The following is a 15,990-nucleotide window of genomic DNA, read 5'->3' on the forward strand; positions in this document are numbered from 1 at the left end:
CAGTGCAAGAGAGCTTTAAGCAGAGGTTTAACCAGAGAGTGAATTTCAGCAAGTAGTCGAAACATCTGAACCATCCTATAAGGAGGAGCTGGAGGCAGAGGAAGACTTCTGTACAGCATCTGTTGCTAGTTACAAATGCTTGGCTCACAATGAATGAAAGGTAGGAAAATTGGCAAGTTATTGAGAGCTTATCAGGCTGGGGAAGACTCTCAAAAATCCAAACTTTAATGGGACACATTTAATTTTGGTTAATTTAGAACTGTACACTAATGTAATCTTAAACTACGATCTGCAAAGCAGCACTTTACCCTGTAGTGTAAATAATTTGCTTAACATTCCAGTTTTGTTCATCCTATAACCTTGTCTTTAGTGGTGGTGTCAATCCCATGTCTGCACTGGAGGAAGCATAGGTTTCTATAAGGTACAGGAGGTTTTTTTGGTGGCAGCAGTTGAAGGTTTTTGAGTTGTGCACCCAACATTGAGGCACATTAGGGGAAGGGCTGTAGCTCAGTGATAGAGCATTTCCTTTGCATGCAGAAGGTCCTTCGTTCAATCCCCAGCATCTCCAGGGAAGGCAAAGAGAGAACCCTGCCTGAAATTCTGGAGAGCTGCTGCCAATCAGTGTAGACAGTACTAAACTAGATGGACCAATGGTCTGACTTAGTATAAGACAGCTTCCTGTGTTTATTTGAGATCTTAATTACTTCTGTGGTAATTCTGTAGACCCGAGCCTTAAAGATTTTTAAAAGGAGTATAGGTAGGTTATGTATATTGTTACATCACAAAGCCCCATTGACCTCAAAGAAATTGACTTCTAAGTAGATGTCTACTTATAAATAGACATCTATAGGATTTGACTTTTTAGAGTTGTTTTTTTAAAAATTTCTTGTCTAAATCTTTACATTTAAATCTTGGACAGTGGGCTGCCCAGCTCAGTAGTGTAGTAGGTGCTGGTGTAGCAATGGTGTTTGCTGATTGGAAATCTGTTGTGCTTTGATTATGAGGAAGCAAAATGTTGAAATGAAAAACAATTCTGTAGAATTAATTAGAAATGGAGAACAGTATAACACATAAATCTGGTGCTAATTTCAGAAGGTTATTTTTAATACTGGCATGTTCATCACTACAACCAGCAAGTGTGTGTGGGTCATTACTTTTCATCTTACCCAGCAAGCAAACTAATGTGTAAAATGTATTTTGCAGGGAACAAGTTATTCTTTAAAACGAGAAGCTATTATAATTGGTTTGTGCAGTAACCTATTTCTAGGGAATTAGATTACATATAATTATCCTGGAAGGTGAAGCAACTCTTTATCCCCATTAGTATACTAATATAATACACATTTTAATATCATCTCACAGTAGGGCTACTTTTGTTCCCTTTGAGACACAGAGACACCTGGTACTGCTTTTGCCTGCTGAAATGCCTTGAGGAGATGCTGCTTTCTTTGGTGACAGGAACGGAATTCATGTCATTTTTTCTCTGCTGTTGTTGTGAGCAATTCCTATTGGTTTATACTATTGATGTATGTTTAGGAATTAGCATATTATGACTGCCTTAGGGTTTTAGGAGATTGGCAAAATGGCTAGTGAAATGTGAACTTCTGGTCTTTTGTTTTTTGAAATGGAAGTGGGGGTATGTTTCTAGTCTTAGGTGAAATAATGGGTCATTAGGACTTGACCACCTGTTTTTACATCGGATCCTGACAATTCTGATTAAAATATTTCTCTGAAATTCCTCACAGCGACCAGATCCATACAGATTATTTCTGTCCAAATGCAAGGTATACCCCAGCCTCACCATTTTCAGAAAAATAACCTTATATTCTGGCACATGGAGTATGTATTGAGTATGCTGAACTACAAAATGGTTCTACTGGTGTAGACAAATTAGGAAAAGAAACCAAAATAAAAACTTAACTTACCTAACCAGGTTCTGCATTGAGATAAATTTGCTAATCTGGCTCTGAAACGTGGAAAGTTATTAGGCTAGAAAACAGAAATATTCATATTACTATGTATATTATATCATTATCATTGTAATTACTAATAATACTACTACCTGCCTTTCACCAGCAGGTCCCATTTTCCCTAGGAGTGCATTTTCCCTGGGATAGATGATTTTTTTCTTTCACATGCATACATACTCTGAAAATACCTCTGTGAAAGGGGCCTCTGAATGAAAAATTTTGCTTTGGTACCTTTTGGCTAGGGATTAGCTTCACTTGCAAATATGGAAATAGGAAAGTGAACTTTGTAGTTGGCTCTTCCTTGAAGTAATACCAAAGGCAAGGAATAATCGGGACACTTATTGTTTGGAAGAATATATAGTCAGAGGCAGCATGCTTCTGAAAGCCAGTTGCTGGAAGCCTCAGGAGGGGAGAGTGTTCCTGCACTCAGGTCCTGCTTGTGGGCTTCCGCCAGGCACCTGGTTGGCCACTGTGAGAACAGGATGCTGGACTAGATGGGCCACTGGCCTGATCCAGCAGGCTCTTCTTATGTTCTTAATATGAAGCATGACTGAAGAAACGGAAATGTGAGAGAGCTCTTGGCCCACAGTATGTTTTTATTTACATGCGATTAAAACAAGTAAAACAGTTCATACAATTATAAAAACAAATAAATCAGGTTATGTTTTGTAAGTTTTGATGTATAGTTCCTTGAGTGTTATACACAGAAATGCAGTATGTAAATAAACTTGACATTAACATATAGAGGATGGCTGGGGTGTTTCATTTTGCTCTTTTTCTGGCTATCTAGACTGTTGCACAAACACAGGAGATGGGAAGTGTATTTTTAATAAGTATGTTTGGGGGACTTGGTGGCAAATGTTCTGCAGAATATGTGAAATGAAGCTGCAACAGTAACAGAATTCAGTTTTAGAATAACTGTGAGCGATTCATGTACCAGGCGATGGAGTAGCTAATATGAGGGCAGCTTTGCTTCTAGGTAACCAGACCACAACTTGCAGTTTCCTTGTATTTATATAGGACTGTTTCTGTTCTGCCCTTTTCTGATCTTCCTGGTCCTGGATTCTCCCTATACTTTATCTTCAGAGGAATTGGATTAGATAGTTTTCTTGATCTCCTGTCTTTTCTTACCCTTAAACTCTAGATATGCCCAGTCCATACATGATGCCTTGGAGATATAGTGTCCTGCACTGTTTTCCTGGAAATGGTAACAGTGGCACTGGCATTTCAGGGGCAATGGTTTCATCTGCTCACTTTTGGAGAAACACATTGTTTGAATTGGCCTACCTTGGAATTGGGTCTCTTTTGGGAGTGAGGATAGATTATGTAATACTTGGAATGGACTGTGAAAGGCAGCTTCTTTGGATATTTGGTGTTGCATTGGATCATGTTTATTTAGTTACTAGGCCAAGAAGACATGAACATTTGGTTGTTTGGGAAGCTTTGGAAACCAGTATTCTGGACTGTTCTTTTTTGTTTGTTTGGCAGATAATTTACCCCTGAGAATAGATCCATGATGGATAGATCCTTCTTTGGAACTTTAGTATCACACACTGCATTACTCCTATCTAGTTTATGCAGCGTGTCATTTAGGTTCATTGGGATGACTTGGAACTGAAAGTTTTGGGCTTTTTCCTGCCTAGAATGAACCTGGGAGAGTGGATTTTGTGTGTGACATTCCACTATTCCCTTTAGCCCTTTATGGTGCATTCTCTGAATGCCGAAGTTATAATAGGTAGCAGTTCCATCCAGCAGGGGGAACTGCAGGGAGACTGCCATGGAGATCTGGAGGCTGAGCTCTAGTGTAAAAGTCAAGTGGGAGGAGCCTAAGCAAGAACAGCAGATTTTGTAAGCATTTTATAAATAAAGCTTTAGTTATAGCAAGCAGGTTTCTGTCTTCTCTCACCAAAGAAAGCACTATTAAAACAGCCGGGAACTGGATGGTTGAAGCTGGTTTCACTCCTCCGCCATTTTTTAATTTCTTTTTAACCATCTGGTACAGGTCTGGGGATGTGGATTCTTTGATGTTTTGTTATTGCAGTGCATTGTTTTAAACTTAAAATAAATGATAGTTGTGAAATGGAATTTATTGACCAAAAAGGACCCCATGCATTTTCATCAGGGGTTCTCTAAATTGTAAGAACATACTATAAAGTCTACTATAAACAGGAAAATATATTAATAGGCAATCAGGAAATATAGGAAAATAGAATATAAATTTCATTACTCTAACCACTTGGCTCTCAGCATTTTATTGATTCCATACAGCACATTCCTCTGCAAAGTTGACTCAGAAGTAAACATCACTGTGTTCAGTGGCACTTACTCCTATGTAAGTATACACAGGATTGTAGACTTGATTGCTTATAAGCCCAAAACTTCTGCTCATTTCAATGGTTTGGATCTAACAACATTGTACATAGTGTTTTTAGTTAATATTTTCATATAATTTCAGCATGGGGCCGCAATTATCAGTTATGGTTTTACTTTCTGTTGAGTAGTCTATTGAATATATTGTACACAAATGTTTTACCATATTTTTTTCTATCATAATGTAAGGTGTAATGATACAGACTTGGGGCTCTTTTTGGCCACATTTTCAGTATTCAACTTTCTTAACTCTTCTAATCGATTTACATTTTTATGACATTGCACTTGTAAATGCCTCTCTGTGCTTCTGGAATACTTCACAGTACATTCTGAGTTATAAACCATGGGCGACATCAAGTGACATCTGCCCACATGTGCAACAGAAATCTACTTGCACAATGGGACTTCCGGTTTCTCTTCTTCCTTCCCAAGCCCCACCATGCCCCCCAATCTGCTCTGTAGGGTCCCCAGTCCTCCAGACCAGTTTTTAGGTGTGCAGGGAGAGTTGAGTAAGGAGAAACCTCATTACATGAGTGGACACCCTTTATACTACATTGGATCTTACACCAAGAACACATTTTTTGAATGAAATAACCCCTAATTAAACCAGTGCTATAATATATTTTAATATAATATTGATTCCATGAAAATGTGTATTGAATAATAATCTTGAAATACCAGAGTATGCTTTGCCAAGGCATGGACAAATGTGATCATAATGTTTCAAAGCTATCTAACTTTGTATATTTGTTGTTACTTTATTGGGATTGAAGTGTTTTGAATTCTCTGCTTCTGTCTTGATGAATAACTTCTGTTAAAATTCATGAATTTTTACATCATATATTGCCACCTCTATAATATGTTATCTCTGCTGAAGAGGCCAGTCTCTTTTCATGGAAGAGACTGACTTCATGCATGAGGCCAACCTAATTATCTTTATAAATGCATACTCATTGTAGTTATGTCACCGAAACTTGTCATTACTTGTTTGGAATAACATTTTGCCAACTTGTAATGCTCAAAAGCTATATAACTGAACATTATTCCCAACAAAGTTCTTATACAAACTCTTTGTAAAGTTGTGATAGTGGTGATCCCCCCCTTCCAAGTTCTTTAAACTGAATCCTAAAGGAGAGGGAGACATAAACTTGGTGGTAACGACTGATGAAGGCTTATGCACAGCAGTAGGACCAGAGAGATTGGCTCTAATAGGGCCCAGTAACGGTCCTCAGAAAAATGTAGTAAGGAAGCCAAGCCATAAATCACATGGTCTTCAATGTCTGTATACTAATGCGCAGAGCATGGGAAACAAGCAGGACGAACTTGAACTCTTAATACAGGAGGGCAATTACGACTTGATAGGTATAACTGAAACTTGGTGGGATGACTTGTGATGTTCCTGTATTAGTGTATATATGGTAAGTGCTGTTTGAATAGAAGATACATGGTAAGTGGAGTGAAAGAGGAGGGGGAGTGAATGGGCAGTAGAATGCTGGATGAATGGCTGAGTGTTTAAAATGGCTGAGGGTATAAATGGAAGGATGACAGTGGAATCTGGGTGATGAAAGTGAGTGGGTTGTTTTGGTGGGTTTGAGAGAGTTGTTTGTCAGGAGAGCGTGGAGAAGGAGGGGTGTGGAGTTCGGATTAGTATTAGATAAAACCATATGCTTATGTGCCTTATGAAGAAATCTTGTTATCTGTGTTATTTAATAAATACTTAATTTGGTTTACCAAAGGCCTGATCCTTGGCTGGGGTTTCACAGACCAGAAGGGAGGGTAAGGTAATGACCAAGGCTGAAGGGAAACTGTAACAAATGGTGGCAGCAGTGAAGAGAATAACACCACAAGTATTCAGAGTCTCTGGGAATACTGGTATTAGGACGTGACTGGTGGTGCTGCCTAGCAGGGGGATCTGTTGAGATCTGCTAGAGCGGGGAGAGAAACCATAAAAAAGGACAGTCCGGACTGGTGGAGTCCCTGGTGGTGCCTAGTGACACGCAGTAACCACGAGCAGGTAGGAACCTGACAGGGAGAGCCAGGGAAGGGCGTCACACGTGGTGGCAGTAGCGGTGGGATACGAACAAACGAGACTACGTCACAGGTGTTGGCTGTAGCGGTGGTACGAATACTAGAGAATCCCTAACAGTGGTGTGGTAAACAGAAATAACAAAACAAGATTACTTGTGAGAGTGACTGGCAAAGAGTGTGTGGCAAAGAGTGAGTGAACTCAAACACCATGGCTGAATATATAAAAATGAAAAGAGAGGAGCTGGTGGAGAAGTGCATAACATTCAATTTACCTCACGAGGGTAAAGGGGTAGATGAATTGAGGGTAGCACTTATAGGATTTGCAACTGCCCAGCAAAAACAACATTTCAGGGAAGAGACCCCAGAAGGATACTTAAGCAATCCCGCTTATATAGAGTATTTGAGAGAGAAGTTAAGATGGGAGGCTGAGGAAAAAGACAAGCAGAGGGAGTTGGAAACTGAGAGATTGAGGATGGAAGCTGAGAAAAAAGATAAACAGAGGGAGTTGGAAATTGAGAGATTGAGGATGGAAACTGAGAGAATGAGAGTGGATGCTGAGATACAAGCTGAGATACAAGCCTCAACAGCCCTCAATCATGGCGGCTCGGAGGAGGACGCGGTAGTCAGAGCTCTGTAGCCAAGCCCTTTTATCATCTATTTTAACATCTATTTTTACATCTATTTTAAATTAATGAAGTTTGCCTACCTCGGGGCGTTGGGACGAAGAGTGCTGAGGAGTGGTTGTGGCGGCGGAGGAGACGAGAGGCGGTGGCGAGCGGGTGTTGTGAAGAGGCGGCTCTGCGGTGGTGAGAGTACCGCAGAGGAGCGCCTGGCGGCAGTGAGAGAGCCGCGGGAGAGCGGCGGCGAGAAAGCACCAGGTGGGAGCAATTCCGTGTCAGTGAGAGCGCTATGGAGGAGCCCCTGGTGACGGTGAGAGCGCCGCGGGGGAACGCCCGGCGCCAGGTGCAGCCGCGAACATCAACTCCGTGGCGGTGAGGGCGCCGCGGGGGAATGCCCGACGCCGAGTGCAGCCGCAAACATCGACTCCGCGGCGGTGAGAGCGCCGCGGGGGAATGCCCGACGCCGAGTGCAGCCGCGAACATCGACTCCGCGGCGGTGAGAGCACCGTGGGGGGGAACGCCCGACGCCGACGCCGAGTGCAGCCGCGAACATCTTGAAGAACAACTCCGCGGTGGTGAGAGCGCCGCGGGGGGGGAACACCCAACGCCAGGTGCAGCTGCGAGAAAGCATCATGAATGAGCGGCTCCGCGGCGGTGGGAGCGCTGCGGAGGAGTGTACGATGCCAAGTGTGGCCGTGAGAGAGCGCTGCGAAGGAGCACTTTGGCGGCAGTGAGAGCGCCGCGGGACGGGAGTGCTCGACAACAAGAGTGGCGGCGAGGGAGTGCTGTGAGGGAACGATGTGGTAGTGGGGAGTGCACTGCAGAGGAGCGCCTGGCGGCAGTGAGAGAGCTGTGGGAGAGTGGTGGCGAGAGAGCACCATGTAGGAGCAACTCCGCAGCGGTGAGAGCGCTACGGAGGAGCCCCTGGTGGCGGTGAGAGTGGGAGTCGTGTTCCATCTTTGGCATCTTTGACCTCGGGCGCCACGGCTCCGAGCTGTTTCTAGATCCGGCACTGCTTTCCGGGTTGGCTCCATTCATTGCATTCATTGCTCTTGGACCCTTTACCGTCTTTGGGCCCGTGTTGTGACGACTACTGCTGTTGTTGTTTGCCAGCCATCGTCATTGTTGTTGTTTGGTGGTATGAGTGGTTTGTATGAGTGTGGGTGTGATTGTGTATAGATTATGAGTTTTGTTGTTTATTTTATTTTTATTTTTATTATGTGCCTGGGCGGGAGGATAGGGTGTGGGGAGGGAGGACCAGAGGGGGCCCCTATTAGCGTAGTGACGGGCAATGGGAGGTATGGTGTTGTGAGGAGGACATGCCAGTTTAGGGGAACTCGGCCCAGACAATTGGTGACTGTACCGTGTTCTGGTCCTCCCTGCACCCACAGGATTGCTGGTAGTTCTATCAGCCAACCCTCGGATCTCCAGTTGCTGCTTCTTAATGCCAGATCGGTAAATAATAAAATCCCCCTCATCCAAGATTTAATTGTGGATGAGGTGGCCGATCTGGCGTTTATTACTGAAACCTGGGTGAGCGATCTGGGAAGCATTAATCTCTCCCAGCTATGTCCACCTGGGTATTCGGTTCAGCATCTGGGAAGGTCCGAGGGTCGGGGAGGGGGAATCGCTGTGGTCTATAGAAGTTCAATCCCTCTTGTTAGGCACCCTATCCAGGTGGCTAATGGTCTGGAGTGCCTTCATATTGCGTTGGGTCAACGAGACAGACTGGGAATACTGTTGGTGTACCGTCCACCCTGCTGCCCAACAGCTTCCCTAACTGAGCTGACGGAGGTGGTCGTGGGTTTGGTGTTGCGATCCCCCAGACTTTTGGTATTGGGGGATCTCAACATTCATGCCGAGACCACTTTGTCCGGGGCGGCTCAGGACTTCATGGCCTCCATGACAACCATGGGGCTGTCTCAATTTGCTATTGGCCCTACGCATATTTCGGGGCATACTCTAGACTTGATTTTTGCCACTGGATTAGGGGATGGTGATCTGGGAGTGAGGGATTTTACATCTATTCCTTTGTCATGGTCAGACCACCGCCTATTGAGGTTTAGACTCACAATGTGTTCTTCCCTCTGCAAGGGTGGAGGACCAATTAAGATGGTCCGTCCCCGGAGACTAATGAATCCTGAGGGTTTTCAGAAGGCTCTAGGGAGTTTTCCGGCTGATAAAACTGACGCTCCTGTCGAAACTCTGGTCAATCTGTGGAATACGGAAATGACCCGGGCAGCTGACACGATTGCCCCAATGCGCCCTCTCCCTTGCAGAGCTCAATTGGCTCCATGGTTTACCCTGGAGCTAAGAGTGATGAAGCAAGAAAGGAGACGGCTTGAGTGCAAATGGAGACGAACTCCCGACGGCTGTAGTCTTGTACTTGTGAAGATCTCTACCAAGCTCTATGTGAAGGCGGTGAGGGCAGCAAAGAAACAGTACTTTGCTGCCACCATTCAGTCATCTTCTAACCGCCCAGCGGAGCTTTATAAAGTTGTTCGGGGACTTTTACATTCTGGTCCCCAGAACGCAATAACACCATCGATAGCCCGCTGTAATGAGTTTGCGAGACACTTCCAAGATAAGATCATGAACATCCGCCGGGACCTTGACTCCAATATTGTAGCAGTTGACCCTAATGAGGTGTCCAGAGCACAGTTGTGTCCTGTTTTATTGGATGAGTTTCAGTTGGTACAGCTCGAGGATGTGGACAAGGTGCTTGGACAGGTGCGGGTGACCACGTCTGCCCTGGACCCTTGCCCCTCGTGGCTAATAAAAGCTGGCAGGAATGGAACAGCCGGATGGGCCAAGGAGGTGATTAATGCCTCTCTACGAGAGGGAGTGGTACCACTTAGTCTGAAACAGGCGGTGGTGAAACCGCTCCTAAAAAAATCCTTGGACCCTGAAAATTTTGACAACTATAGACCGGTAGCAAATATCCCATTCCTGGGCAAGGTTTTAGAGCGTGTGGTCGCTCGCCAGCTCCAGGCTCTCTTGGATGAAACTGATTATCTGGATCCATTTCAATCGGGCTTTCGGTTGGGATTTGGTACAGAAACAGCCTTGGTCGCCCTGTATGATGTCCTCTGTCGGGAGAGAGACAGAGGGAGTGTAACTCTGTTGGTTCTCCTAGATCTCTCAGCGGCTTTTGATACCATCGACCATGGTATCCTTCTGGAGTGGCTTGCGGACTTGGGAGTTGGAGGCACTGCCTGGCAGTGGCTGTGCTCCTACCTCGAGAATCGTCTCCGGAAGCTGGTGCTTGGGGAGCATTACTCGAATCCCTGGGTACTCCAATATGGGGTCCCGCAGGGTTCGGTTCTGTCCCCCATGCTTTTTAATATCTATATGAAGCCGCTTGGTGAGGTCATAAGGAGATTTGATTGCGTTTCCAGCAATATGCTGATGATACGCAGCTCTACTTCTCCTTTTCATCTTCTTCAGGTGAGGCTGTTGATGTACTAAATCACTGCCTGGCCGCGATAATGGACTGGATGAGAGCTAATAAACTGAGACTCAATCCTGACAAGACTGAGATGCTGTTTGTGGGGGAGCTCTCTGCCCAGATGGCTGATGATCCGACCTGCCCTAGATGGGGTTACACTCCCCCTAAAGGAGCAGGTCCGTAGTTTGGGGGTCTTATTAGATCCGCTCCTGTCTCTGGAGGCTCAGGTAGCCTCGGTGGCACGGAACGCGTTCTACCAGCTTCGGCTGGTAGCCCAACTACGACCCTATCTGGACAGGGAGAACCTTGCCACAGTTATCCATGCTCTGGTAACCTCTAGATTGGACTACTGTAATGCACTCTACGTAGGGTTACCTCTGAAGACGGTTCAGAAACTTCAGCTGGTGCAGAATGCTGCGGCCAGAGTTCTTACTGGGATTAAAAAATATGATCATATAACCCCTGTCCTGGCCCATCTGCACTGGCTACCAATATGTTTCCGGGCCAGATTCATAGTGTTGGTTCTTACCTATAAAGCCCTTAATGGCATTGGACCGCAATACCTGGTGGAATGCCTCTCCCGCTATATACCTGCCCGTTCACTACGTTTGACATCGAAGGCCCTTCTCCGGGTTCCAACGCATATGGAGGCCCGGAGAGTAATAACCAGAACTAGGGCCTTCTCAGTGGTGGCCCCCGAGCTATGGAACACCCTCCCTGATGAGATACGCCTGGCGCCTTCTTTGTTATCCTTTCGGCGCCAGGTAAAGACCTACCTCTTTGCTCAGGCATTTTAATTTAATTTTATTTAATTTGTCTTTGTCTTGATTTTGTTTCTATATTTTACAGTGTATTGTTATCATGTTTATTGTATTTTAATCTGTTTTTACCTTTTGTACACCGCCCTGAGAGCTAGAAAGCTATAGGGCGGTTTAGAAATCTAATAAAATAAAATAAATAATAAAAATAAAATACAAGGGGAAAGATTAAAATTGGATAGAGAGAAATTTCACTCTGAGGAGACAAGGAAAGACAGAGATGGAGCAAAAATAAAAATTACTCCAAAGGACTTTGCTGTCTATGAGCCTGGTCAAGATCCTCAAATTTATCTCACAACCTTTGAAAAGGCAGCTCAGTTGTGGGGGCTACCTGAAGATAAATACATGCAGTATTTATCAAACCTGATCAAAGGGGAATTGGCAGAGGTATACCAATATTTCCCCTCACACAGGCCCGTCACCTATGCTGAGTTTAAAGAGGCAGTCTACAAAAGATTCAGACTGGGGCCTGATTATTTTAGAAAGCTTTTCAGAAACTGCCAGATACAGACAGGGAGGTCTTTCGTGGAGCTGGGAGCAAAGTTGATGGATATATTTGGAAAGTGGATGAGTAGTGCCAAAGCTCAGTCTGTGGAAGAGGTGAAAAACCTCATGATATTGGATCAATTATACCATCAGTTACCACCAGAAATAAGGCTCCTGGTCAAAGACCGTTCCCCTACATCTGTGCAGGAGGCCGCCGAGATGGTGGATCACTTTGCCTCCAATAGAACTGACTGGATGGGGAAAACATCAAGAGATTTTAAACCCAGACCATATAATGCTGGCAGAAGGGATGTGGTACCACAGCGAGTGAGTCCTCCAGTAAAATCTGAAGGGCACAGGACACCCCAGAGTGGATCTGTGTACCCTAAAACAGAGGAGAAATTATGCTACAAATGTGGTAGACTGGGGCACCTACGTTTTCAATGTGAGGTTGCCAACCCCATTAGTAATCCTGCTCAGGCAAGGGCAGTAAAAATAGAACCAAAAGATTTAACCACAAAAAAGGTTCAGTTCTGCCAGATAAACTGGACAGAAGTAACAGACCTTGATTCAAGTCTGAGAGAGGAAGTGAGTGTACAAGGGGCAAATTATTGGGCATTGCTTGACACTGGTGCCGCTCAGACGTTACTGAGGCCAGATTTAATAAAATCTGAAGAAATATTACCTCAGGAAACGGTGAATATCCAAGGAGTGAGGGGTCAACCAGAAAGCTTGCCTGTGGCCCTAGTGAAAATGGCATGGAGAGGCCGAGAGGGCAGATATAAAGTAGGCATTAATGCCCAACAACAAGAACCAGTGATACTGGGAAGAGATGTTATGGGGGCACAAGGGAAAATATATGTGGTAACCAGACAGCAACTTGGCAGAGAAACAGAAGCCATGTTAAGGGGGGCTGAAACAAACAGGGTGGAATCTGTTTTCGAGCCTCAGGTCCCCATAGCAACCCTTGGCAGGCCTGCTGAAGGAGACAAACTGTATCAACTGGTCTCTGGGGAAGAGACAGAGCATTTCACAGAAGAACTGAATAAGGATACCAGTTTGAATCCAATAAAGGAGCAAGCTCTGACCCAACAGATTCCTTTCACTGACAAACTGAGGAATCAAGTTGTGTGTGAAAATGGGATTTTATATAGACTGTGGATGCCTGCTGAGAGAAAGGATGAATGTGAACCAGTGAAGCAATTGATAGTACCTAGCAAATACAGAACCAGATTGCTAGAGGTAGCCCACGATGTCCCATGTGCAGGACATCTGGGAATAAAAAAGACCAAGAGGAGATTGGCTGCACACTATTATTGGTCAAACATCTCCAAAGATGTAAAACAACATTGTCTATCTTGTGGTATATGCCAAAAGGTGGGAAAAAATGGAGTAAAGACTAAGGCACCCTTAAAGCCTCTTCCTATAATTGGACAACCCTTTTATAGAGTGGGAATAGATTTGGTGGGCCCTTTTTCCAAACCCACAAGGCATGGCAAGAAATATCTATTGGTGGTGGTGGATTTTGCCACCAGGTACCCAGACGCAGAAGCACTAAGATCTGTAGAAGCCCCTGTAGTGGCAGAGGCTTTATTAAAAATCTTTGAGGCTGGGTTTCCCTCATGAAGTGCTGACGGATCAAGGCAGTGTATTCATGGGAGAAGTAATGCAATGTATGTGGAAATGTTGTGGTCTAAAACATCTAAAGACCACTACTTACCATCCCGCCACTAATGGGCTAACAGAGAGATTCAATGGGGTTTTGAAGGGCATGATAAGAAGCTATGTTCAAGATCACCCACAAGACTGGGATGAACGTTTGGGATGCTTCTTATTTGCATACAGAGAAGTCCCTCAGGAGTCAACAGGCTTCTCACCCTTTGAACTAATGTTTTAGAAAAGTGAGGGGACCTTTGGAACTGTTAAAAAATTCATGGGAAGGAACCCTGGGAGAGTACAAAACATCTGTAGTAGATTTTGTATTGGAATTCCGCAATAAATTAACATCAATGATGGAAGTTGTGAAAGAGAATCTCAGTCAAGCTCAGCAGAAGCAAAGTTACTGGTATGACAGAACAGCCAGGGAACGTGTGTATGATGTGGGAGATATGGTTATGGCGTTCATACCCAGGAAACATGACAAATTACAGGCTAACTGGGAAGGACCATATACCATAAGAGAAAAGCTTGACACAGGGACGTATGTAATGACAACAGTATTAGAGGCATTAAGAAAGGCAGGCCTCACAATAAAAGTGAAGAAATGCCAGTTTGGGTTGAAGGAGGTGGTCTATTTAGGACATAAGGTGGGGAGTGGGGAAATCACCCCCTTATGGAGCAAGGTGGAGGCAATACAAGCGTGGCCTATCCCCTTAACCAAAAAGCAAGTTAGGGCATTTCTAGGTGTGGCTGGTTTTTATAGGAAGTTTGTGAAAAATTTGGGGAAATCGCAACCCCCTTGCATGAATTGACAAAGAAAAAGTGTTCTGAGCGTGTGGTATGGACGGATGAATGTCAGAAGGCTTTTGATCTGCTGAAGCAAGCCTTGTGCAAAGGACCCATATTAATAGCACCAGACTATGAGCAGCCATTCATCGTGGCTACAGATGCGTCGGACCTCGCGCTGGGAGTCGTCTTGCTGCAGGAGAGAGAAGGCACCAGACATCCAGTGGCGTATCTGAGTCGCAAGCTGACGCCGAGAGAGAAAAACTATTCGTCGGTCCAAAAGGAGTGCCTAGCGGTCGTGTGGGGACTGAACAAGTTGCGCCCATACATGTGGGGACGAAGATTCACGGTAACAACGGATCATCGGGCCTTGTTATGGTTGCAGACTATGAAAAAACATAACACTATGCTGCAGAGGTGGTCCTGGGCCCTACAAGACTATCAAGTGGAATTCCAGTTCATAAAAGGCAAAGACAATGTACTGGCCGATGGACTTTCCAGGCAAGTGGCTGGGACTGCAGTGACGTGACCAGATGGAGGAACAAAGAAAGACATTTTCCCCATAGAGACTTGTTATATTGTTAACGCGACGTATAAATCCTGGAACAGGAATAATACTCTGCCGTTGTTTTAAGGGGGGGGGAATGTGATGTTCCTGTATTAGTGTATATATGGTAAGTGCTGTTTGAATAGAAGATACATGGTAAGTGGAGTGAAAGAGGAGGGGGAGTGAATGGGCAGTAGAATGCTGGATGATTGGCTGAGTGTTTAAAATGGCTGAGGGTATAAATGGAAGGATGACAGTGGAATCTGGGTGATGAAAGTGAGTGGGTTGTTTTGGTGGGTTTGAGAGAGTTGTTTGTCAGGAGAGCGTGGAGAAGGAGGGGGGTGGAGTTCGGATTAGTATTAGATAAAACCATATGCTTATGTGCCTTATGAAGAAATCTTGTTATCTGTGTTATTTAATAAATACTTAATTTGGTTTACCAAAGGCCTGATCCTTGGCTGGGGTTTCACAGACCAGAAGGGAGGGTAAGGTAATGACCAAGGCTGAAGGGAAACTGTAACAAATGGTGGCAGCGGTGAAGAGAATAACACCACAAGTATTCAGAGTCTCTGGGAATACTGGTATTAGGACGTTACTGGTGGTTGCCTAGCAGGGGGATCTGTTGAGATCTGTGCTAGAGCGTGGAGAGAAACCATAAAAAGGACAGTCCGGACTGGTGGAGTCCCTGGTGGTGCCTAGTGACAGGCAGTAACCACGAGCAGGTAGGAACCTGACAGGGAGAGCCAGGGAAGGGCGTCACATGACTCCCATGACTGGAATACAGCAATTGAAGGATACAACTTGTTCAAGAAGAACAGAAGGAATAACAAGGGAAGTGGAGTCGCGCTATATGTTAAAAATATATATCCCTGCACAGAAATACAGGAAGATGAGCTTGGTAGCTCCACCGAGAGTATCTGGATTAAAATTAATGAGGCAAGTAATAAAAGGAATGTGGTGCTTGGAGTCTACTACCGACCACCCAATCAAGGAGAAGATGAGAATATGACTTTTGAAAAGCAAATTGCCTATGTCTCGAGGAGGCATGATGTAGTAGTAATGGGGGATTTCAATTATCCCGATATCTGTTGGGAGACAAATTCTGCCACACACAGCCCCTCCAAGTAATGTCTGACTTGTGTTGGAGATAAATTCCTCCTACAGAAAGTGGAGGAAGCCACCAGAGGATCAGCTATCCTGGACTTGATTCTAACCAATAGAGATGATTTGGTGGATGAAGTGGCAGTTATGGGAACTC

At 44.7% G+C, this 15,990-nt stretch overlaps 1 protein-coding gene across 5 annotated transcripts in view; it reads left to right on the top strand.

Moving 5' to 3' along the window:
* MARCHF1 (membrane associated ring-CH-type finger 1) overlaps nucleotides 1-15,990 on the top strand; it is a 233,946-nt gene that overhangs the window by 38,027 nt on the left and 179,929 nt on the right. Inside the window, exon 1 of one of the 5 annotated variants that reach the window (XM_061584275.1) lies at nucleotides 2-160. The exons of the other annotated variants lie outside the window; for them this stretch is intronic. Within the exon in view, the coding sequence (XP_061440259.1) occupies nucleotides 154-160 (7 nt within the window). The 5' untranslated portion in view covers nucleotides 2-153. Of the gene's footprint in view, nucleotide 1; nucleotides 161-15,990 lie in introns of those variants that run through there. 5 annotated transcript variants of the gene reach the window in all.

Source organism: Rhineura floridana, chromosome 9, assembly GCF_030035675.1.
Source record: "Rhineura floridana isolate rRhiFlo1 chromosome 9, rRhiFlo1.hap2, whole genome shotgun sequence".
Taxonomy (NCBI): Eukaryota; Metazoa; Chordata; class Lepidosauria; order Squamata; family Rhineuridae; genus Rhineura; species Rhineura floridana.